This window comes from Mercenaria mercenaria, chromosome 6, assembly GCF_021730395.1.
Source record: "Mercenaria mercenaria strain notata chromosome 6, MADL_Memer_1, whole genome shotgun sequence".
NCBI lineage: Eukaryota > Metazoa > Mollusca > Bivalvia > Venerida > Veneridae > Mercenaria > Mercenaria mercenaria.
In genome coordinates, this window is record NC_069366.1 from 10597306 (window position 1) to 10621605 (window position 24300).

At 34.3% G+C, this 24300-nt stretch overlaps 1 protein-coding gene across 2 annotated transcripts; it reads left to right on the forward strand.

The window, feature by feature from the left end:
* The first annotated feature begins 20917 nt into the window (after nucleotides 1-20917).
* Nucleotides 20918-23317, forward strand: LOC128557578 (uncharacterized). Of its 2 annotated transcripts, none has more exons than XM_053545075.1 (2): nucleotides 20918-21817; nucleotides 22077-23317. In XM_053545075.1, exon 1 carries the CDS (start codon nucleotides 20920-20922, stop codon nucleotides 21787-21789), a length of 870 nt encoding a protein of 289 aa, XP_053401050.1. In that variant the 5' UTR covers nucleotides 20918-20919; the 3' UTR covers nucleotides 21790-21817; nucleotides 22077-23317. The 2 variants fall into 2 exon arrangements, with proteins under 2 accessions (XP_053401050.1, XP_053401051.1); XM_053545076.1 differs by having other exon boundaries at nucleotides 20932-21817.
* The last annotated feature ends 983 nt before the right edge of the window (nucleotides 23318-24300 follow it).

Sequence of the window (24300 nt, forward strand, 5' to 3'; positions counted from 1 at the left end):
AACTGGTATGCGACATGGTACACATTTGTTTGCCGCAGGTGCATAAAACAACCCACAAAGGGATAATGTTACGAGCAACCAACACTGATACAGACTGTTATTTTCTATAGTAAAACAGTTTGCTTGTTGTTAGCTGAAGCTTCATTTGACCGTTCCAAACAGTTCTGGTACATGCTGACTAATTCCGTAGGAAGCAGTCTTTTTTGCATAAAAACAAGGACAAACATCTAACAGGAAAAGACACGTCAAAGAACGTAGACTTAAAGCTAACATTCTTTATAATGCATTATCTGGTTGTGATACTGTCTCAATACGTTTGCAAGGCATAGCGTATCTTTACTTATGGTTATGCCGTGTTAAAAGATTCAAGAAGCGTACATGACAACTGGAAGGATAAGTTGTTCTATCATGCAAAGAAATATCAAAATGAAGCCAGAGAATATATTTTCTTAAGCAATTAGACGTACTGAAAGCAACCCCCTGAGAGATGTTCATGTATGTAGCAAAAACATTGTATCAAGCAGGTTGTAGACAGGCATTTATAGCATACATTGACATTGCTAATCCTGTCAACTGAAAATGGTCAAGAGAACTGTTGCTTGGCTTTAATTATGTAATACGCTTCATAATTAGCTACTATAAGTTGGAGGAAACTCATCAACTTAACTACAAGAAAACATACAAAGGCAGATATAAATGTATCAAGCCAGTCCTTTGTACTTAGACATTTTGAAGACATGTGCGCTAGAGAGTGAAATACTGGCAAATCTGTAACAGGTTTAGTTAAATACTGAAAGGGTTGTTACGCCTAAAATTAAAAGTTGTTTGTGTAGGTTATCTTGATTGTTACTTTTTTTCAACTTTTGTAAGTTCACAGAAAGGCTTGGGACATTACCCTAAACAAATAATTATTCTTGGACTTATAATTGCGCTGCTGAGAGGTATTCCCAACACTGTATTGGACAAAGAGCACATATCAGCTATGATTATAACTAGGACGGCTCGAAAAGCCAGTTTACCGGTGCTGAATGAGCTCGAGATACCGAGATGCAGAGTATACTCAACTCTGACCCACAAGTACAATGTTCTGAATGATAATTTTTTTATCAGATACATGATATCATTATATAGGCCGATTTGGAACCTAAGACGGAAAATACACTATTTTTTTTATTTGTCAAAAGGCTTAATATGCAAGATAACTGTAGCTCAGTATATGGGGACATTGTTTATAAACTAATCGATTAATCTTTAACTTCAAAAATTTGCATCTTACTCTGTTTGGTATGACTTTCTTTATTTCTGTATCATATTTTCATCTTAAACAATTGTTTATATGTAACTATTTGGGTTCTTGGGGTGTCTGCAGTAAATCACTGCACTTTAGAAATGTTTATAGTTATTAGCTCTGTGGAGGGGTTCGGTGAGAGAGACCGTCTAGTGGTAAAGGTGTTGTCAGATCAATAGGAAAATCGTTGGTTCAAACCGTACAAAGGTTAATCTATCATGCAATACCAGTGCTATTTTTAAGAAAGCGGAATTTAGACTGATTCTAAAACGTTATTTATTTATTTATTTATTTGGGTTTTACGGCGCACCAACACAGTATAGGTTATATGGCGCCAAACAGGACTACACATTTTGGTTTCACATCTCATTTACATCGAAATAAAAATATGAGGTATGGAAGCAAAATTTGCATACCTGCTGAAATCACAGAGTTACAGCAAAACCAAGTGTTATGACCCTTTTAGTCGCCTCTAACGATCATGCAAGGGTAAGGCAGTGGTTCCAATTCTTTTCATACATAGATTGTCCCAGAACCACATGGGGCCTTGAAATCTTAATCTAATTCAAATAAATTAGTATCATTGAATATAGTATAAATTAGCAATTAATACAACAATACATTTAGTTCATATTCCATTTTCTTTTGTTGTAAAGAAAGCATTAGGGTGATCGTATGCTTTAGCTTGAAGTCATTAATTGTCTTGAAAAACATATAAATTGTATTCTGTATAATACATTTTACATGGATTTAAATTAGAAATTGAATTTAAAGAAAAAAACACAAAATAACCTCATCTTTAGCTGCTTTTTTGAATGCTTAATAGGGAAATTGAACTGACGATACCCCAGGTACAGTATAAGTAAAATCGATTATATGAGTTACAGTAAGTACGTATATTTGAACTTGTTTTATAAAATACCCTTAATAAACCTCTAAACGTAAAGAATGTTTAAATAATATTTTGATATAATTTAATACTAAAATTAGTTTTGTTTACCTGAATAAAATAATGTTCACACTTAAAATTAAAGTCATCCTGCAAATGATATTTTTAAACAATTTTCCCTCTTTTAGGGCCTCATCTGTGTCATTTGTCAGTGTCATATATATTAAATGTGTATAATATGTACCTAAATAAATATAATGTGTCAATTAAAGTTACTTATTTAGGTTATAAATTAACCCTTTGTACACTGCTTTCAAAAATATATAATTAAAATTAATAAAATATAGGTCCCTTTCTGTGGCCTCATTTTAAGCTTATTAAGGTTAGTGAACTGCGTGTCTGCTCCTTTTTTTTTGGATTCGGCATACTTCAAAATAGTTACAGACAAAGTTTGGTGCTTTCTTCACAAAAGGAAACATCTTTTTCCTATAACCTACTCACTAATAAAGGCCTTTTTGTGGCCAAATTTATGAAATGTGGTGTAACTTGTGTAACACTTTGATTATAAAAAGGAACCTCCTCTCAGATACACGTAACATACGTAACATCCATGTAAAATCCGTGTAACATCCTTGTAATATCTATATAACACTATTAAAGACGTTTTCATTCTAATTTGAGGAATGAGGTGTAACATGTGTAACATTTTGACCAAAGAAATACGCCTCTTTTCAGACACACGTTAACATAAGTAACATCCATGTAACATTTTTGCTACAAAAAGACGCCTCTTGTCAGACACACGTAACATAAGTAACATCCATGTAATATCCTTGTAACATTCTTGCTTTGATACGTCTTGGTTTGATGTTAAATGTGGATTGAAACAAGGTTGCCCTTTGTCTCTGATACTTTTTAATTTGTTTATAAACGATCTGGTAAAGGCACTTAGAGAATTAAATGTTGGCATTAAAATAAATGATGATATTGTATGTATACTGTTATATGCGGATGACGTGGTTCTTTTAGCCGAATCTGCAGAAGATCTACAAGTATTGCTTGATGCATTAAATATTTGGTGTAACACAAATAGTATGTCGGTTAATTGCGAAAAGTCAAATATGATACATTTCAGAACTAAGAGTACACAAGTAGTAAATTTTGATTTTAAGTTTGGTAACATTAGCTTTACACTTGTGCATAGTTATAAATATCTTGGAGTTATATTGAATGAATTGTCAGACTATAGCGAAATGGCAAAATATGTTGCATTATCTGCTGGAGGAGCACTTGGTCTTCTTATAGCAAAGAGTAAAGCAGTAGGTGGTTTCCAATTCTCAACATTTACAAATTTATATGATGCCACGGTTTGGCCTGTTTTAAGTTATGGAGCATCAGTTTGGGGTGACCATTCATTTTCATGTATAAATGCCATTCAAAACCGTGCCATGCGTCACTTCTTAGGTGTTGGAAAATATATACCTATTGTTGCAGTAAGTGGGGAGATGGGTTGGGAATCAATGACAGTTAGACTGTGGGGTTCAGTTACAAGACAATTTTGTAGAATGGTAAAAATGGCTGACAGAAACATAAGGTTACCCTAGAAGAGGAACAGATATTAGCAATTCATAGAATTCCTGGAAAACCAGACAGCATAAAACCCGTATTGATAAAATTAAAAAATAACAACGCTAAAATTGCAATTATGCAATAGAGAAAAGCATTGAAAGAAGCTGGTCACAGACTCATTGATGATGTGACAAAGTTAAACCATGGTCTTATTAGCAGACTTTCTCTATATCCAGAAATTTCCAGTGCCTGGTTTTTCAATGGTAGTGTCTATGGTTCCACAAAGAAAGGGAACAGATATAAATTTGACATATATGATACCATCAGCTCCATCATTGCTTGAGACATAAACATATGTTTATATAATAACAGTCTTATTAGAGATACTTTCACTTAAACACACGATCAAACATAATGTGTTTTTAAAATATTTACATTATATAAGTGTTTTAATTACCTACAAAGTTTGAACAATGCTTGAACACCAGCTTCTGATTGATATTGATAAATTTGTGACATGATCTATGATTTTTGTGAATTTATATGTTGTTTTTGTGTGTAAGGTTATGCATGGGATTACCAAAAAATGTTGTGATAACTCTTAGGCATTTAAGCTCTAGCTTCGTGAATGTCCATAAATCTACAATGAAAGAGCACATTTCAGGAAATAGACTTTTTGTATACTTTTGTTTTGAAGGCTAAGAAAAATTCTTGCTTGGTTGTTGTGCTGATATCTGTTTCATCCTTGGTCTCTATGTCAGTGCTGTTCTTCTTAACACACAAAGTGTGAAGATGTAGGTCCTTTCCTTTGAAAAGGAATAAAGCAAGCAACTTAAAATACCTACATAATTATCCAAAAATTTACCTAAGTATTCAGTGTGATACTTGTATTTATAGAAATTTACATTTGTTTTTCTATATAATTTGTATCTTGCACACATTCTTCTCTCTTCTTCTGATTTTGCTGTTATTGGAAAGGGTAATCTGTATCATGAACACGTTTTTCAAGTCTGTTTACATACTATGTATAGATTATGGCTGATCTTAGAGTATTATCGGTAAACTGCCGTGGCCTAAATGGTAGTAAGAAACGAACCGATGTTTTCAGATTTTTAAAAGACAAGAATTATCATATATACTGTCGTTCAAATCCTCTCCAGCAAGCACGTCTTGACTTTTTCTTATTAACAGAAGATCTTTTGATAAATATTCAGAAACCTGATATCGAAACTAGCTATAAATCAGATCACTCAATAGTATCTATATGTTTAAGTTTTTCCAAGGTAGAACATGGCAAAGGATTATGGAAGCATAATAATTCCTTACTTAAAGATGAAGAGTACTTAAAAAGTATCAGGAAAAAAATAAGGGATGTAAAGCAATAATATTGCTTAAGAGGTTATAATACAGAAAATATTGATCAAATCCCAAATGAAGAAATTGAATTTATTATTAATGACCAATTGTTTTTAGAGACATTGCTTATGGAACTGAGAGGAACATCAATATCATATAGTAGCTATAAGAAACGTTTAATGGACAAAACAGAGGCTGACTTAATTTCAAAGATATCAGATTTTGAAGAACATTTAAATGAACAAAATGCTGACCAAATGGAAGAATTGAAATTAGAACTTAAAGAGATAAGAGAAAATAAGTTGGAAGGACACATTATTCGATCAAAAGCAAAGTGGATGGACGAAGGTGAAAAACCTTCAAGTTTTTTTTGTAATTTAGAGAAGCGAAACTATATCAATAAAACTATTTCAAAGATAGAGCTAGAAAATGGGAAGATAATAAACACACAAAAGGATATCTTGATGGAAATGCAAACTTTTTATCAGGCATTGTATTCTTGTAAAGATGATTCACTGATAAATGATATTGACTTGAATGAATTATTTGAAAATGTACCTGTTAGAAAATTAAGCATACAAGAAAGTAAAGAGATTGAAGGTAAACTAACATATTTAGAAGCTAGTCACACACTGATCAGTATGGCAAATGATAAATCACCAGGAAGTGATGGCTTCTCAGCAAACTTTTTTAAAATGTTTTGGAAAGACTTGGGTCATTTTATTGTCAGATCATTGAATTATGCTTTAGAAATAGGACAACTGTCTATTACCCAAAGATATGGTATAAGTACTTGCATTCCGAAAGAGAACAAACCAAAACAGTTCCTTAAAAACTGGAGACCAATAACACTTTTGAATACTGTTTATAAAATAGCTTCTGGGGCAAATGCATCACGTATAAAAACTGTTCTGAAAAGCATCATTAGCGAAGAACAAACAGGCTTTATAAAAGATAGGTATATTGGTGAAAATACAAGACTGATCTATGATATTATGCATTTTGCTGAAGAAAGCAACATTCCTGGTCTATTATTGTTGATCGACTTTGAAAAAGCATTTGATTCCCTCTCTTGGGTATTTATTCAGAAAACACTGAATTTCTTTAATTTTGGAGATTGTCTTGAAAGATGGGTAAAACTCTTTTATTCGAATATACAGTCATCTGTATGCCAGTGTGTTTTTTTTTATCGGATTCTTTTAATATTGGCCGTAGCTACCGTCAGGGTGACCCTTTGTCACCTTTTATATTTATTCTCTGCTCTGAAATTCTTACTAAGAAAATAAAAAAGAACAAAAAAATAAAAGGTATAAAGGTAAATGGCATAAAACAATTATTATCACTTTTTGCTGATGATACATCAGTAATTCTGGATGGAACAAGTGAATCATTAAATGAAACCTTGACAGAGTTGGACTTTTTTGTAAATATTTCAGACCTCAAAAACAACTTTGAAAAAACTCATGTAATATGGTTTGGTTCTAAAAAATTCAGTACCGAGTCCATTAAGACAAAGTTCAAGCTGGCTTGGGGAAAACATGAATTTAAATTACTTGGCATTCAATTTCATGTTGACTTAGAGAAGATGATTATACTTAATTATAAAGATAAATTGAGTAGCTTAGAAAATTCTGTTAAGTTTTGGAATAGGAGATACCTTACGCCAATTGGAAGATGTACAGTTATTAAGAGTTTATTGTTACCAGCCTTTAATCACTTGTTTATCTCTCTCCCAGATCCTGGTGACAAAATACTGAAATCTATTAATGACACCTTGTATAATTTCCTATGGCATGGACCAGCAAAAGTGAAAAAATCAGTCATAATAAAAGATTACTGTGAAGGAGGAATTAAAATGACAAATGTCCAGTGTTTTATTCAAAGTTTGAAAATAACCTGGATAAGAAGATTGTTAGCCACACAAGCAAATTGGGCAATTTTGGCAGAAAATTTATTTGATAAACACAAACTGATTAATTGTGGGAAACATTATGCAGACAAAATGGAACAAAAAATAACAAATAAATGGAATGAAAGTGTTTTGCAATCATATTCCAATTTTCTAAAAGTTACTCCTGTGGAAACTAAGACAGACTTTTTAAAGTGTCCAATCTTTTATAATCATAACATTCATGTTGGAAAACAAAGTCTGTTTTTCAAATCCTGGTATGAGAATGGTATACGATATATTAATGATATGTATAGACAAAACAAGCTTATGTCTTATAAAGAATTCAAAAAAGCACAAAAATACATGTGAACACATTACATTATCTTGGAATAATAAGAGCTATATTGAACTACAGTAAGCAAATTACACTAAAAGAAACAGAAACAGAATCTCAGTGTAATCCATTCATTCCGTTTCCTATAGGAATAATACTAAAATCAAAATCAGGATGTAAAGACATCTATAATATTCTAAACAGAAACTCTGATACCCCAACAAGCCAAACAAAATGGAATTCAGAATTTCACTTCAAATATGATGAATGGAAATATTTTTATAGTATGCCATTTAAAGTAACCAGGGACAGCAATTTACAATGGCTGCAATATAGACTTCTACATCGTATTTTGCCAGTCAATAAGTATTTAAGAACATTAAGCTTGAAAGATAGTGATCTATGTGACTTTTTTAAGAGTGAATCAGAAACTATAGAACATTTGTTTTGGAAATGTATACACACAAGTTCGTTCCTTCAAGATCTTAAGAGGCAGTTGGAGATTAAAAATATTTCCTTAGCATTAGACAAAATAAGCTTCTTGTTCGGAGTAAAAGGTACTCCAGAATACTTAACATCGCTATATATTAAAAAATTCATATTCTCAAGTAAAAGTTTTGGTAGATTATTATCAGTGAATAATATGAAATATTATCTACAACATGAATTCAATATTAATAAAGAATTGTCAATAAAAAACCAAACTTCCAACAAATTTGAGGCAAAGTGGAAAATAATAAACAACCTTATTAATTAGTTGTCAGGTTTTTCATATTGTTTTATTCAGGCAGAGGAAATTTTCTATACTTCAAAAAATAATCAGAAAAAAATCCAGACCATTGAACAAGAAATACAGAGCACAACCCTTTCTCTCACTAATTCTTAAAGGCTTATTTGATACTTTTACTACGTCAGCATTATATGTTAAGCATCATATAGCATTTTCACATCTGTATTTATAATATACTAATCATTTTGCAAATGCAATGTTTCTAGATACATATCATGACAGTTTACACTTTCATATCTGTATATACTTCATAATGATACTTGTGTTGATGCAATGTTTCTAGATATGTTATATGTCATGACAGTTCACACTTTCATATCTGTATATACATGTACTTCTTAATGATGCAATGTTTCTAGATACAGGTTATATATCATGACAGATTAAACTCTCATATCTGTATGTAATTCATAATGATGCTTGAGTTGAAGCAGTGTTTCTAGATATGTTATATGTCATGACAGATATGTTATATCATGACAGTCTACATTCTCATATCTGCATATACTTCATAATGATACTTGTGTTAATGCAATGATTCTAGATACATGTTATATATCATGACAGATTGCACTTTCATATCTGTATATACTTCATAATGCTACTTGTGTTAATGAAATGTTAAACTTTCCAGATACATGTTATATATCATGACAGTTCTTTCATATCTATATAAAATGATAATATGCCATGAATCACACTTGCATATATTATGCTTATATATATATAACTTGTAAGGTGTGGAGTGCGGATGGTTCCCCGACCTACACACACCTATGACGGGGATAATAAAAGTATCAGAACCTTAAAAAAAAATGGCTGACAGCAGGGTTAATACAAGGATATTTGCATGGACAAGACAAAGTGCTTCAGCCAGATGCAAAAACAGCTTTTTTAGAGTAAACAATATGCTGAATGATATAGATTGTCCAAGCATTGTCAACCAAATATAAAGTAGATTTTGTTGAAGCGAAATTATTATCATTAGAACAAGAAAAATGGAAAATGCTACTAGATAGGGATATTTCTTCTAGAGGTCATGGTCGAAATACAAACTTCGTTCATACAGATTGTTCGAAGATAACAATTCTGTTGAAGATTATGTAAAATGTAATTTACCTTTTCACCATAGAAGTTCACTTGCTAAATTTAGATGTGTTGTAGCACCAATAAGACTTGAAACTGGTAGATATGAGAATATTGATGTTAATCGGGGATGAAATTCATGTTATTCTGAAATGCCCTCTGTATACTAATATACGAGAAGAGCTTTTTTTATAGAATCAATGAAATAAACAAGAATTTTGATACATTGTCTGATCAGGATCAAGATAAGTTATGTTTTATACTAAGTGATAAAAATATTGTTAAATATTCAGCCAAAACCTGCTTCCAAATTTTATGTCATAGACGCTTACTACTCTATAATAAGTAACTGTAACGTTTGAATATTAGAAAACAACTGTCAAATTTTGCTTGGATTAAAAGGAGATAGGAAAAAGAAGGGAGGGGGGGGAGGGGGAGAGGAAAATTAGATTAAGGGTTATGTGGGAATTGTGTGGTGGTGTTGTTTTTTTTTTTTTGTTTTTTTTTTTTTTTTTTTTTTTTTGTTTTTTTGTGGGAGGGGGTGTTTAACTACATCAATATAACACTACTAAAACGTTTTTCGGCCAGATTTAAGAAATAAGGTGTAACATGCGTAACATTTTGACTACAAAAAGATGTGTTTGGTTAAAATACATGTCAGATTTATGGGACTTGATCCAGTGGGGCTGGTAATTGACCTAGAAAAAGAAAAAATAAGTTGCAAAACTATATGCTTTTAAACGATAGTCGTATATACTAGCACGCAAAACTTTAACCAGAATTTTTAAGTCCCAAAGGGGTATAATTCGGTCAAAATGCATGTAAAATTTATGCGACGTGATGCTATTACCTAGTTTAATAACCCCAAAGACACATGTAGAGTTTCAGTTAAATATCTGCAATTAGTTTAGGGGATAATAACTTGCATGTAAACATTAACCAGGATTTTCATAGTCCAAATGTGGCATAATGTGACCCAAATACATTAGGTTTATGAGATAGTAACTTGCATGTAAAACTTTAACCAGGTATTTTTAGTCTAAATTGGCATTATTAGGCTAAAATGCATGTCAGAGTTACGGGACTTGACCCAGTGAGGCTTGTAATTGACCTAGAAAATGAAAAAGTAATTTGCAAAGCTATATGCTTTTAAATGATACATGCGGTACTTTAACAAGGATTTTCCAAGTCCAAAAAGGGGCATACTTTGGCCAAAATGCATGTCAAAGTTATGGGACTTAATGCCCCAAAGACACATGTTAAGTTTCAGTTGAATATCTGCATTAGTTTAGGGGATAATAACTTGTAAATGTAAAACATTAACCAGGGTTTCCATAGTCCAAATGTGGCATAATTTTGCCCAAATACATGTTAGAGTTATGGGACTTAACCCAGTGAAGTTGGTAATTGACCTAGAAAAAGAAAAAAACAAGTTTCAAAGCTATATGCCTATAATTTATAGTCATATGTACTTGCATAAAAAATATTAACATGCAAAACTTAAGGTGTGACGCCGACGCAGACGCCAGGGTGAGTAGAATAGCTAGACTGTCCTTTGAATAGTCCGACTAAAATCACTTTCATTTTCTGTAGAGCAAACTATGCACATTTTGGTCACAAAAACCAAAAGACATTGCCAAAACTGTTTAAAAAAAACGTTTTACTGGAGACGTTCATGAAGAAACTTTATATAATTTGACTACGGTCCTGAGTATAACTAGAAAACTATAAAAAAGATGGACTTCATACTTCACATATTAAAAAAAGTGCAGTGACAAGGTATCATAAATACAGCTGACAGTTTTTAAAGATATATCACTAATTGTTTAAGAATTGTATGGAGCATTACTTCTGCAGTATAAGAGATGCTCATAATTGTAAAACAAATTGTGGAAAAGCCAAAAGCCAAAAGCCGCAAGCATCCCTTGCCTATATCATTAAACTCTGTGTTGCTTAATATTCAATTTTCCAGATTTATTCATATGAAAATAATGTTTTGGATGGAATATGCTGAAAAATGGTGAACTGTAAAACATATTTGTCTGCCTCGGTGGTAGAGCGGTTATTCATTTTCTCCGCTTATTATTTTGATTTCAGATACATACTGTTTCCTCTAATCTTATACAGCTTTATGTGGAAATTAGGATATTTTTTCTAATTTCCATCACGCATTCATGTAAAATTCATTTACTAACAAGAAAATTTAATGTCAATAACTTATGCAAGATTTTCTTGAAAATCCGTTTTTTTTTTCATCACTGACTGTTTTATTGGGTAATCATGATCAGTCATGATAAAATCGCTTAATATGCTATTTCATCACTTTTTTCACGTGCTCAGGTCTGGGTCAGAACAGCTAGACGTCTGCAAGAGACTTCTTTTGTTCAAAGAGGTGATTCAGAATTCTAACAAGGAGGTATACAAGTTTATGATGTTTGAAATGGTCCCAAGGGTAGAATATGCGGCACTAGGTGGTTATCAGCAATGAATAGTAAATGAAGCTTACAGATAATTGCAAAAGTGATATTTATCGTGTTATAATCATCATTAGACAATTCCCAGGTTGAAATACTGATATTGACATCAATATATTAGATATTGATACAATGTTTGTGGAATCAACTATTTTGCAAATAAGTGCCTGTAACTTATACTTCGCTTGGTTGCGTTATAATGCTCAACACTTTAGTAAAGACATAGTATGTTTCGCTAGCTCCATGTTTGTCTCAAAAAGTTTAGAAAAAAAACATGTAAGAAGCATAGAACGAAACCAAGCAAAATGATAGCAGACTCGGTTTGATTGAGTCTTTTCATGAGAGGTAATGAAATATGCATCAACCCTCATGCACCCTAGCACCGGCATAAACATAATTGTATTACAGTATAAATGAATGTACTCCAGTTTAGAAATGACACATATAATGACTGATATAAAACAAGTTTTGATAATGTTTTTTTTTTCATAATGAATTTAATTGTGAACATTATTTAAGGTAGAATGCGTCCCAAATTTTGTTGCCGAATTTCATCCTAAAAATTATATTGTACAAAATTCAGGATATATGCGATTGAGTTCCGCTTTTATTTCGTCGCCATATTTTTCAACATGGCCCCTGACGTCACTTTTCGTGCAACGCCCAGTTCTTAGTGCTCTCGGCATTTTTCCTTTCCTGCGCAATGAATGTCATATAAATGAAAAATACTAAATAATTGTCACTTTGTATGCAGAAAATGCTACTCAATGGTACAAATTCAGCGGAATAAGATTGACGCTTAAGAAGTCAGAGACGATATTGTAACGTCAGAACGGAAAAATTTACATCAAATTTTGTATTAAAATCCAATTTATAAAAAATCAGCTCGATAAAAAAATGGTATAACTATATATGCCATACAGTATGGTGATTTTTGCTTTGCGTGCGCGCACATTTCAAAATATACGTGCAAGTATAAAAATATATACGTCCACGTGTATAATATGTGCACGCATAAATATGTAGGTGGACGGTTATATGGACGTGCGCTTGTATACATACGTGTACATATTTTAATAATATTTTTTTTTTATTCTGAGCACATATACATAATGTGTAACAAAAGCAAATGGGCTGGGCTACAAGTTATTACAACGCTAGAATTCAGCCCTTACCAAGTGCGTAACGTTATTGGGAAATGAAAAATGAAGGAGTGTAATAGTTAAAAGCATTCCTTAAAGTTATCATGATATATTTCAGTGATAATAAAAATAATAATAATAATAATAATAATAATAATCATCATCATCATAATGATAATGTACAAATGTACATATAATTTGACGTGCACGTTTAAACTTACGCATGCACGTCCATATATGCGTGCACATTTAAATTGCACGCATATTTGTACGCACAATCATGTATATACGTACCAGAATTACGTGTACACGCGTACAATTATACGTCCACATATATATTTAAGCGTACACCTGTAAATTATGTAGGTGCACGTGTATAAGTGTGGCTAGAATGTTCGTGCAAGCGTAAATATATACGTGTTTGTGTATATTATGATACTTGAACGCGTAATATGTAGGTGCACGCATATATGGACTTACACGCGTAAATTTATACGTGCAAGCGTAATTACAAGTGTACGTATATATACATACGCGGACGTATATATTTACACGTGCACGCATATTTTTTATACGTGCACCTTTAGTTTGAAATATATCCCAAGTCGACCCAATTGGTACGTAATAATAATGTCATGAAACAGACTAATTAATGACCAGCTGTTTTACTTTAGAAAACTTCAAAATTATTAACAAAAACCCAATGTCGCATTTCTTTGCATTTAAATAAGATATCACTTAAACATGTACTACTTCAGGTTTCACTTGTATTGTGATAAGTAAAACATCTTATACTGAAAAAAAATATTATATTGTGTTGTGAATACATTGTAGGAGGTGATCTTAATATGAACTTGTGTTCTTAAATCGGATGTATCTATTTATAAATAATAGAAAACAATGCGTATAACTGCATATCGTACACGAAGAGTATGTTTATGTATCAGTAATGAACTTGTCGTCTTCAAAAGTATTTCGATTTTACTATCCTATCTGAGCTACAATTTTGTAATACTCTGTAAGATATACACAGTTCACCATATATTTTTATCGTTCATCATATATTTTTACACTCATCTTACAAGAATCTGAAAAGCATGGAGCGATCGACTTTCTGCCGAGTAGTATACTGTTGTATGAAACAGCACCGGAACAATTCTGGCTTGACACAATTTTCTGGAATAATCAATAGCGAAATATAAGAGACGTTAGTCACGTGACACAAATATTTATAGGGAAAATAATCTAGGTCTTTCTGGACTTCTGCATCACAGTTTTGAAGGCTTAATTAATGTGAACGGTACGTATTCTTAATTTGTTACAAGTATTGTAATGTATCGAGCAAACTGACATATTTAATTTTACTATATGAGCCGTGCCATGGGAAAACCAACATAGTGGGTGTGCGACCAGCATGGATCCAGACCAGCCTGCGCATCCGCGCAGTCTGGTCAGGCTCCATGCTGTTCGCTTTTAAAGCCTATTGGAATTGGAGAAACCGTTAGCGAACAGCATGGATCCTGACCAGACTGCGCGGATGCGCAGGCTGGTCTGGATCCATGCTGGTCGCAAACCCACTATGTTGATTTTCTCATGGCGCGGCTCATATAATCTTTGCTTTCAATTTGGCAAAACACAAAAATATACACAGAAACAGTGATATACATATGTGAATTCATTAATGTACTTTCATACAGTGCATGTGAAATGCATATATACATCTTGACAAAAGAAGGTATCTATCAATGAAATATGATATTATATTAAAATTCTTTCACACTCAAGAGATCCAATATACTAACGTTTAGGACTTTTTCTGAGTTTGTTTTCTGTAACATTTTCGCAGTCTTTGAAACTAACAAAAATACAATTAGAGAACATAACGACGTTAAATTATTGTAAGAGAGACATTTGCCTTGAAATTCCAGACCTTGAACTGTATAAATCCGTAACAGAGATTTACACTCCTGAGAAAATTATTTGGCAGTATGATGCTGTAAGATTCATGCTAGTGATTTGTCTGTTATTTATTTTACAACCGAACATGTGAACATTATTACTTACAAGCTCTCAATTACGTCAGGCAACTTGGATCACTTATTGAAGAATAGGTGATCCTGTTTTTTTGCATGCTCACGGATAATAGGATAGTACGCTATGGTTTCCATCAAAGAAATATGCTCCAAATGTTCTTTATGCCCCTTTCTGTATGAAGTTTTATTGCGTTTTACTATTTCGTCTTGTTAAAACAGAAAAAAGGTGTTAAAATGTCTGTTTCTACAAGTTTTTCGATTCAGTAATAAAGTCATAGTTTGTATGGATATATAGATAGCCAGGGTATGTTTAAACGAGAGCGAAGCAGAAAACTGTTCAATCTGTGTTTATAAGTCACGCGTTCTCTTAGACTGGTCCCAGTCCTTACATTTGCCAGTCATAGTCTCTTCTCATATTTTATGTTAAATTACTTCCCTTCATAGTTATAACATGGTTACCTTTTCTTGCTGCCGAATGTAAGTGTAATACAGCCAGATATTCAAAAGGGAGCAGTCTATAAACTGGGAGCTATCTATAAATGAAAGATATCTGACAAGGAAATACATTAGTATATATAAAAAAAAAACTTATTATCAGACTATTAGCTAGTCTAGCGTTCTCTAAATACATCAAATGTTTTATAGAATAGTTCATTCTACCAATATCAACAAAATCTCGGGGTCCGTTTGTAGCATCTCTTAACTGATGTATCAGCTGACGTTAATGGAGCATTATCGATCTTGGATCACAGCATTGCCCTGTTTCCCGCCAATAGCCACTGTACAGATACCGAAACGTAAATCAGAAGTGGTTATCTGTATTCCGTAAACATTCTTCTTTTCTTTCTATATCCTAAAGATTGTTTGTTTTTTTTTTCATTTTTCATATATGTTTTCCGTTAACGAGCGTTTTTATGTAGTATATCGAGCGTTTTTATGTAGTATATATAGTGCATTTTGTTAGCATTACATGTGTTAAAACAACAGTTTACTTTGAGGGAATAAGTTTGTTTATAGTCTTTTGTGACTTAGAAATATGGTCTTGGTTAAGAGTGAGGTTTGATGAGTACCATTAGCCGGTATAAACTCCGAAGCTGTCCTTCTGCCATTGGCCTTTCCAAGGCGTCGCTCCACTAAGTCCCCTTGTTTTATTATCTTAGTTTGCCTATGTTTTTGTTTTTTGTGCAACCCAAACATACACAACTGTAAGCTGGTTATTAGCATTGTATTTTTATACAAAATTCCTTATGTTTAGACGTTGGCAAAACAAATTTTAAGATACCAAAATCATACGTATGTAATGTTAGAGCCTAAAAGATATACAAGCTATTTATTGATCTTGTGAAAAGATATTAGCAATGCTGAGGATTTTTATAGAAAATGATACTTTGAGAAATGCAAGTTCCACATCAAATAAAAATTACAACTAGTTAAATGGGCGGTACTTTTCTTCTCATGTTTTCAGAGATACTTGCGCGACAAAAGGTACGGTTGGACAAAAGCAGTGAAATGAATTCCAATACATTTAATATATGGATTATGAAACCACATAAGTAACTCTGGCAACTAGAAAACTATTTTATTTATATTTACAAATACGAGTGCTTTGGCTGGTGAATTGATAAATACATCTTTCTTGTTTTTTGCTTGAATTGTATTTTGGGTTTGGTATATTTTCGTCTGCGACAACTAATTCTGGTTATTAAGGAATCCCGTTAGCACCCCTTTAAATGTAGTGTGTTGCTCTCGGAGCACCACGTAGGGCACTCGAAGCGATACACGACACGACATACGACAATGCAACGCAAAACGCGATGCGACAGTCGAAACTGCGATCCGACGCACGATAAGCTGGTGCGACATATGACATCTGAACACGGAAATATCGCATTGTCGTACTATCGTGTGTCGCGTCTGTATCACGAGAATTTGCAGTAAATATCGAGTTTCGTATCACGATATTGTGTGGCCGGTCCCATTATCACGTGTCGTATCAAGTGTCGCGTCGAATGGCAACGCATTCGGCAAACTAAGGGCAATGGTTCACACTCGAACACAACATTTGACTCGGTACAAGACAAGCAGCGCGATACAAAACAGCGTGAATTGAGACATAAAATTTTATCGTAATGTAAACTTATTACAGAATGTGGTTTATACCACACTGAATGTCGACGCACGAAACTCAGTGCGAGAACACGACACATGACAATGCTACGGGACACTTAACACGATGGTCGATAATTCCGGGACATTTGCGAGATAAAATGTCGGGTGTCACTTTGCATGTTGTGTGCCGCGTCGCATTGTCGTGTCGTATTGAGTGTCATACGTCAATCTTGGAACGCGACGCATGACATTCGACACAACACCCGCTACGACAAACGACAAGCAACAAGACACACGATACGACTCTGGGCAGTGCGACAACACGAACTTGCTGTGATCATTTGTCGTATGTCGCATCGAATTGTCGTGCGTCACGTCGCAATATTGACTGTCGTATCGGTGTCATATATCCGTTGTGTCGTTTAATATGACACTAACCGGATCCCTCGGGTCATGTAGGACAGTAATTTATTAAAACGTTTTATAGTTTACATAGGTAGTATTGAAATAAAAAAAAAACAACGATGAATTTTTCCAACAGGTAAATCCACGTTCCAAATACGCAGCCTCCTCAAAGCGCAACCCACAACACGCACACCCACACGCACACGCACACATAGACAGAAGTACAGAGACACAGACAGGACTAAACGAACAATCAAAGGAACATAGTGGGACCTCGTTTGTTTATTCAAGTTAACACAAGTCAAATGGTTTATCGCGGCCAGAAATTTGTACAAACCGGACAGAAGTTGCGAAATTGTCATTTGTGCAGGAAAGAAGCATTTACCGTAATGTCCAGTACTGGACAGATATAGTGACCATGTACGGACACAGCCAATTTTCTCAGAGGGGGCCCGATCCCCTTGCCCCCCACCCCCCCCCCCACCCCCGCCCCTGGACATTTTGAAATTTAGCAGTTCATTTTTTGCATTCTGGGACAGTTTTATGGACTAACCTGTTAAATTTGGGAAAATGATAAAATCAAGCTTTCTTGAAGGTAAAATTCTTAGTTTCTTTTAGATAAATAATATGAATTATGTCGGGGTCGTATGTAGCAGCAGCCGCATATACTTTACATGCAGTCCTAATGTTGCCTTTTTCGAAAAACATTTTCTTTCCTTCTTGTCTTCTTTCCTTTTTTTAAAGATTTTCCAGAGGGTGTCCGGACCCCCGGTACCCCCACTCTGGATCCGCGCATGGTGACATATCATGCTTTCTGTTTATGCAGGTAAACTTGTGTTTGGTTAAATTTCAACAGAGCACAGTTGTCTGAACAGTGTACAAACTCATTACTGTTTTTTCGGGCAAGGGTGGAAAAAAAGTAGTAAACAATGAAAGCAGTAACAGTTTTATTAAAAAAATAAACAATGAGACAAACATTTCCAACATCTTGGACGGTTCAAAAATCCCATGTTAAACATACGATAAAGCCCGAAACGCGTGAAAATGTTCCGAATGTAAATCGGGTGAAATAGACGCCCGTATAGTTAGATTATGCGTCTAGATTGATTAAACTGGGCGAGTCTACTTACTTATTACTTGAGGATGAAAAGAACGTGTTTTTTAAATGTTGCTCTTAAACAAGGGTGGCGGTTGAACTACTAAAAGTACAACAACAGTTAATTCACAACAAATCGTACGGTATGTTTTTATAATCAGTAGAAGCTAGTCGTATTTACGCTTATGAGACCTGTTTCACCCATAAAGTAAAGAATTGACAGGTCCATCATGAAATATTTTCCCCAGCGTGCAAATACTTGACCTATTCAATATGATCGCGGCCTCATCGGCCGCGATCAATAATGGTACAGAATCTAGGGACACTTGTTAGGTTAACTATAGTCCATTTTAATCGACCTGGCGGGGCGTGGCGACGGTCCACTGCATTATTCTGCAGTATATTCGGCAACCTAATTTCTCATTCACTGGCCATCTACCTTACACTGTATCCAGTGTAGCTCTACCTATTTTGCTCGTTCTTTTTGTGATTATCATTATTTGCATAAGTCAGAGATTAACTCTGCCCAGCCAGGTCAAATAAAACACACTATACCCGCCGTTACATGTCTGAAATACTGTTGAAAAACGGGCGTTAAACCCAAAACACAAACAAACAACAAACTGCCAAAGGGTCCTAACAGATAAAATAGTCACAGCAAAAGTGCCTTCCTTTATCGTCATCTGTACATCAAGCTTGTCCATCTGTGAAAGTTTAAAACAAATTATGCTAATAGTGTGGGAGTAGTTGTGCACACGATTCCGGGACGTACGAACGTTTGGTTTAGAGGCAGGAACAGCACCAACGCTATATGCCTCCCACATAAATATTTGGGCATATCAATGATTTTTATATAAAAGAGACATTTTTGGGGTGAATTTAAAAAGTTCTACAAATGTAACCCCAGTTGTAGACAAAACGCTGGTATGTTTGACGAAACGTGATTTCTGTTTTAATTTAATGTCCTTTCATGAACTTGTTTGATGGAAAGGTTTTATTCTGATACCTAAATATGAAATCAAATTGGTGTTATTTTACTGCATACATGGCAATACACCCGAGAACATTTGCCATACGGAGCTGCATTTATTTTTCTTGGTACAGGTTGCTCTTTACAAGGTTTATCCAGCATACTTGTTAGTTGATGATCAGTAAGAGTATTAAATTGAACACATTAGCACTCTCGGTATTGACCGATTTAACTGATTAAACTCATCTCCTATTAATGCTACGCATTGGATCAGAGGAAAAGCTATTGAGACTTATGTTCACCAATTAGAACCATTGTACGACGTTGCCACAGAGTGGGACCTGTACAAGAACGGAAGAAGAAGAAGAAGAAGAAGTTTAAACCTTTTGAAAGCTTACAGAAGTGCATGAGAATTAATTGTTTTTCCTATTTTTCCTTTCAAAATTTAAAAGCGTTTGTAAAGGATACCGGAGGTAAACTGACTTTATTATAATTTATAAAGCTTTATATTTAACCATTTCATGAAATTTGGTCAGAATGATAACCTTGATAAATTCTACTTTGAGTTTGAAAATGGGTCATCTGGGGTCAAAAGTTAGGTCACCAAGTCAAATCAAAGAAAACCCTTCTGTATGCGATAGAGGCTGTATTTTTCCATTAATCTTCATGAAATTTGGTCAGAATGATTGCCTTGATGAAATTTAGGTCAAGTTCGAATATGGGTCATCTGGATCAAAAAGTAGGTCACTAGGTTAAATCAAAGAAAAACCTTTTGTATGCGATAGAGGCTGTATTTTTCAACTGATCTTCATGAAATTTTGTCTGGGTTTAAAAACTAAGTCACTAGGTCAAATCAAGGAAATACCTTTTGTATGCAATAGGGGCTGCATTTTACACTGGATTTTCATAAAATTTGGTCAGAATGGTTGCCTTGATGTAATATAGGTCAAATTCGAATATGGATAGTCTGGGGTCAAAAACTAGATCACTAGGTCAAATCAAAGTAAAACCTTGTGTATGAGATAGAGGCTGTATTTTTCAATTGATCTTCATGAAATTTGGTCAGAATGATAGTCTTGATGAAATCTAGGTCAAGTTTGAATATGGGTCATCTGGGTTCAAAAACTAGGTCACTAGGTCAAATCAAAGAAAATACTAATTGATACTTTTTGCTCCAATTTTAATGATAATTGGTCAGAATATTTTTTTCCATGAAATCACTAGGTCAAACATGTTTACACTGTTATGGTTTGTTTTGTTGTGTTTCTCAGGTGAGCGACCTAGGGCCATCTTGGCCCTCTTGTTTATTTATTTGTTTGATCTTTCAGTTTCTTGTATTATAAGATTATAGTATCCCAATGTTCCCCACCCCAGCATCCCTAGTTTTGGTTTCTTTACTATCAAAGCTAAGTTATGTGAGGGCGGGGAACAAACATCTAGATTTTTCATAAATGGTTGTAAATTATTTAAACCTATTTCAGGAAGTTATGGACACGATACGACACTTTGCGTCCAATCTTTGGAAAACAACACCAATATCTGTCGACTCATTGCTCATTGTATGTCACACAAGTATGATATACAAAACTGCTGCGTTGGAAGACTTCCGTCTTGACATTCAAGAGGAATTGGAGAAGTCCTGTGGACTAAGCCTTACAGCCGACCATTTCATTTTCGGAGTGAACAGCGAAATGGTCAGTACGAAAATCTCAGAAAAAATAGAAACACGAATCATAGAGAAATTCTACACGATGAAAGAACATTTGCAAAGCTTCGTTAGAAGTAGAAGTAACTTTAAGATGGAGAAAATTGACGTTGTAGAGACAGAACAACTAATAGGTGCAATACAGGGGTTTTTGAAAAACGGCTTAGGATTTGTTGATATATTAGAAGACAGTCAAGGTATGGGCGAACGATTTGAAGAAGTAGTTCTACGCCATCTTATGTGCATTATAAGATGCGCTGTCCTGGATCCGTTGTCGTTAAAGTTTAACTTAACACAAGACACATGTAACCAGATTGCTCATGAAGTTAAGTTGGAAGATAAAATGAAAAAGAGTGTCTCCAAAAACACTCGATACCACTTGGGTAAGCTACAAAAGCCCTGCGAGGAAATGCATAAGGCGATGAAGGAGACCAACAAATGGTACAGGTTTCCAGGAAGAAATTTTATGTTTATCGCATATCCATTGCGGGACGACATTCGACAGAACATTTTACAGTTGGAAGAGGATCTTGGAGTTTTGCGACGTACCGTGACTGTGATGAAGAAGATGATCTTTGAAATTAACAGGAACATCAAGCAATCCATTATCGAAGATGAAGTTTTGAAAAGGCTAAACGGAACAAAGCTTTAACCGATGAATTAAGGAAAAGAATATTGTCGTAAGTTTCCTTTAGTTCTTACAGAAACGCGTATATACGTTTATTTTCTGTAATGTTTCTTATTGTATAATAGATTCTTGAAGCATCTCTTCACTGTTTTCGGAAATTATGTTACGTCATTGTACTGAAAATTAGAATAAAAACATATGTTCGGTATTTTGACTGGTGTCCCTGAACTAAGCTTCTCTTTTTAAACAATTTCATTTAAATACGTAATATTATTCATGAAAAAATGACCTCCGTCTATATCTTTTAATAGAATTGATGGCGTTTATGGAACTGGAACAATATATGGCGAGTGGGAAATTCATGTACAAAACGAAAACGCTAAAATATCTGTACAGGAGCTTATGACGCACTTCAAAGTCAGACATCCAGTTCGTGTTAGGAACGTACTTAAGGAGCCAAAGGTCCTAGCAGGTGGTCAGGTGGAACATGGTGGAGTATTAGAGAGTGAGTGCCCTGGTGGTACATTTCGATCAGGTACGTTGGGTACATTTGCAGACAGCCATAACGACGACCTTTACGCCTTGACATGCGGTCACGTGGTTTATGCTGATGATGATAGGGAGCATAATATTTACATAAGGAACACCTCAAACGAAAGGCAGCTGTTTGCTAAAAGCAATCCATCTTTGACTGTACGCTGTGGTAACCAACAACGCGCGTTAATTGATATTGCAGCAGTAAAAGTAATTGATCCTGTCCGACCGAACTGCACAAAGTTTCTTAAGGATGCCGACGGAATGCTGAAAAGTGCGGTACTAGTGACGGAAAATATTATTGGTTTAAATGCGCCATACATTTTTAAACATGGAGCGGCTTCAAATTTAACAGAGGGTCTTGTCTGCTCTGAGGACTATTCAATCGCAGCTGGGTTGGAGGGCTATATAGTCCTTATTGCTTCCCCTCCAGGGTGTGCTGATGATGAGACGTATGCGAAACCCGGAGACAGTGGCTCCGTGAACTGTATGCCTGATGTCGACAAAAATAAAACTGTTAAGGTTGTGTCGATGCTAAGTGGTGGGGGTTTGGAATTGGATGAGTTTGATGAGCAACTGTATTTCTCGTTCCAGCTAAGTGTAGGCCTAGACACTTTAAGAGACAGGGATGGCGGGATAGAATTAAACCTTCCGTCTACACATAGTGATAGACCAATGTTTTGAATTTAATTTGATTAACAAGTTATGAAGCAATGATGCAATGCTATCTTGAAAATGGAAACTACGTGCTATTACGAAAAATGGTGGAAAGAGTGTTGAATTTAAGAGTTTCTAACACTTGGTAAATTCTTAAACTATAGTAACTGTAACAGTCTTTATGATAACGAAACCTTCGACTTTGGCTACATTTTGACACCTGGTGACGCATTTGAATAAACAAAACTAACGTAATGAATTACGAAATAAATTTAATTAAGTAACAAAAATGGAGAAATTTTTATTTAATACATTTTAAAATGATATGACTATTGCTGGCTAATAAACTGAACTTGCTATTTCTTAGCTTACTCTAATCGTGATCTACATAAAAAATACTCACGTTCAACTTTTTTCAAAATTACGTAAAGTTTGATCTGAAAGTTGTACACTTTCAGGTATAACTTCAATTTCGCGGACAGGTTTGCCTTGTGCACCCATGTCAAGGACCCGGAGGACAGGAAGGCATTTACTGTTTAAAATTTCCGTCCGTCTTTCCGTACGTCCGTCATTCACGCTAGTTTGTATTCTCATCTGCAACAGTTTCCATTCAGTTCGAATAAATTAAACTTAGTTTATATCATCAAAATGAAATTGAGCTACGCATATTTAGGAAATTTCATGTCCAATTTTCTCTTGAGTTATGCTCCCTCCTTAAATATTACAGTACTATAATATTATAACTACATGTGTATAACTCATGCATTCTGAATTTCCACAACCGTTTCTGTCAAATTCTTCTCTTGAGTTTTGGCCCCTGTCTGGACTTAAAAATATTGTAAATACATCTTTGTGTATTCAACTCCGCCTTTAGTTTGATCCCATTTAAAGAAAAGTGGATATACTTTACCAATATGAACTGTACATGCGCATATTTTCGGGACATTTTTAATCTACATTGCACTGACTTTTATACTCATCATTCTATATTTTCCATCCAATTCCAAAGAAACTTGGTAAACAGCATCAACATCAAGTGGACATAGAATATCGTCGGAAGTTACAGGTTTCTTTCATCCTTTTTGAAATCAATTAAACATTTTCAGGGCAATGTGCCATATAATTGTACAGTTACTTTATAAAGAAAATGTGTTAACTCCAATGCGTTATGGGATTATCATGATAATAGTACTGTTTTATTTTCAGCTGACATTAATTTTGTTCAAGGTTTTAAGTTTATTCAAGATTGACTATAAGTATACTTACTAGATGATTCATCATTCGCCGTCTCGCACCCGGTGTCATCATTTATACTTAAACATCTTCTCCTCGGATTTGTACCGG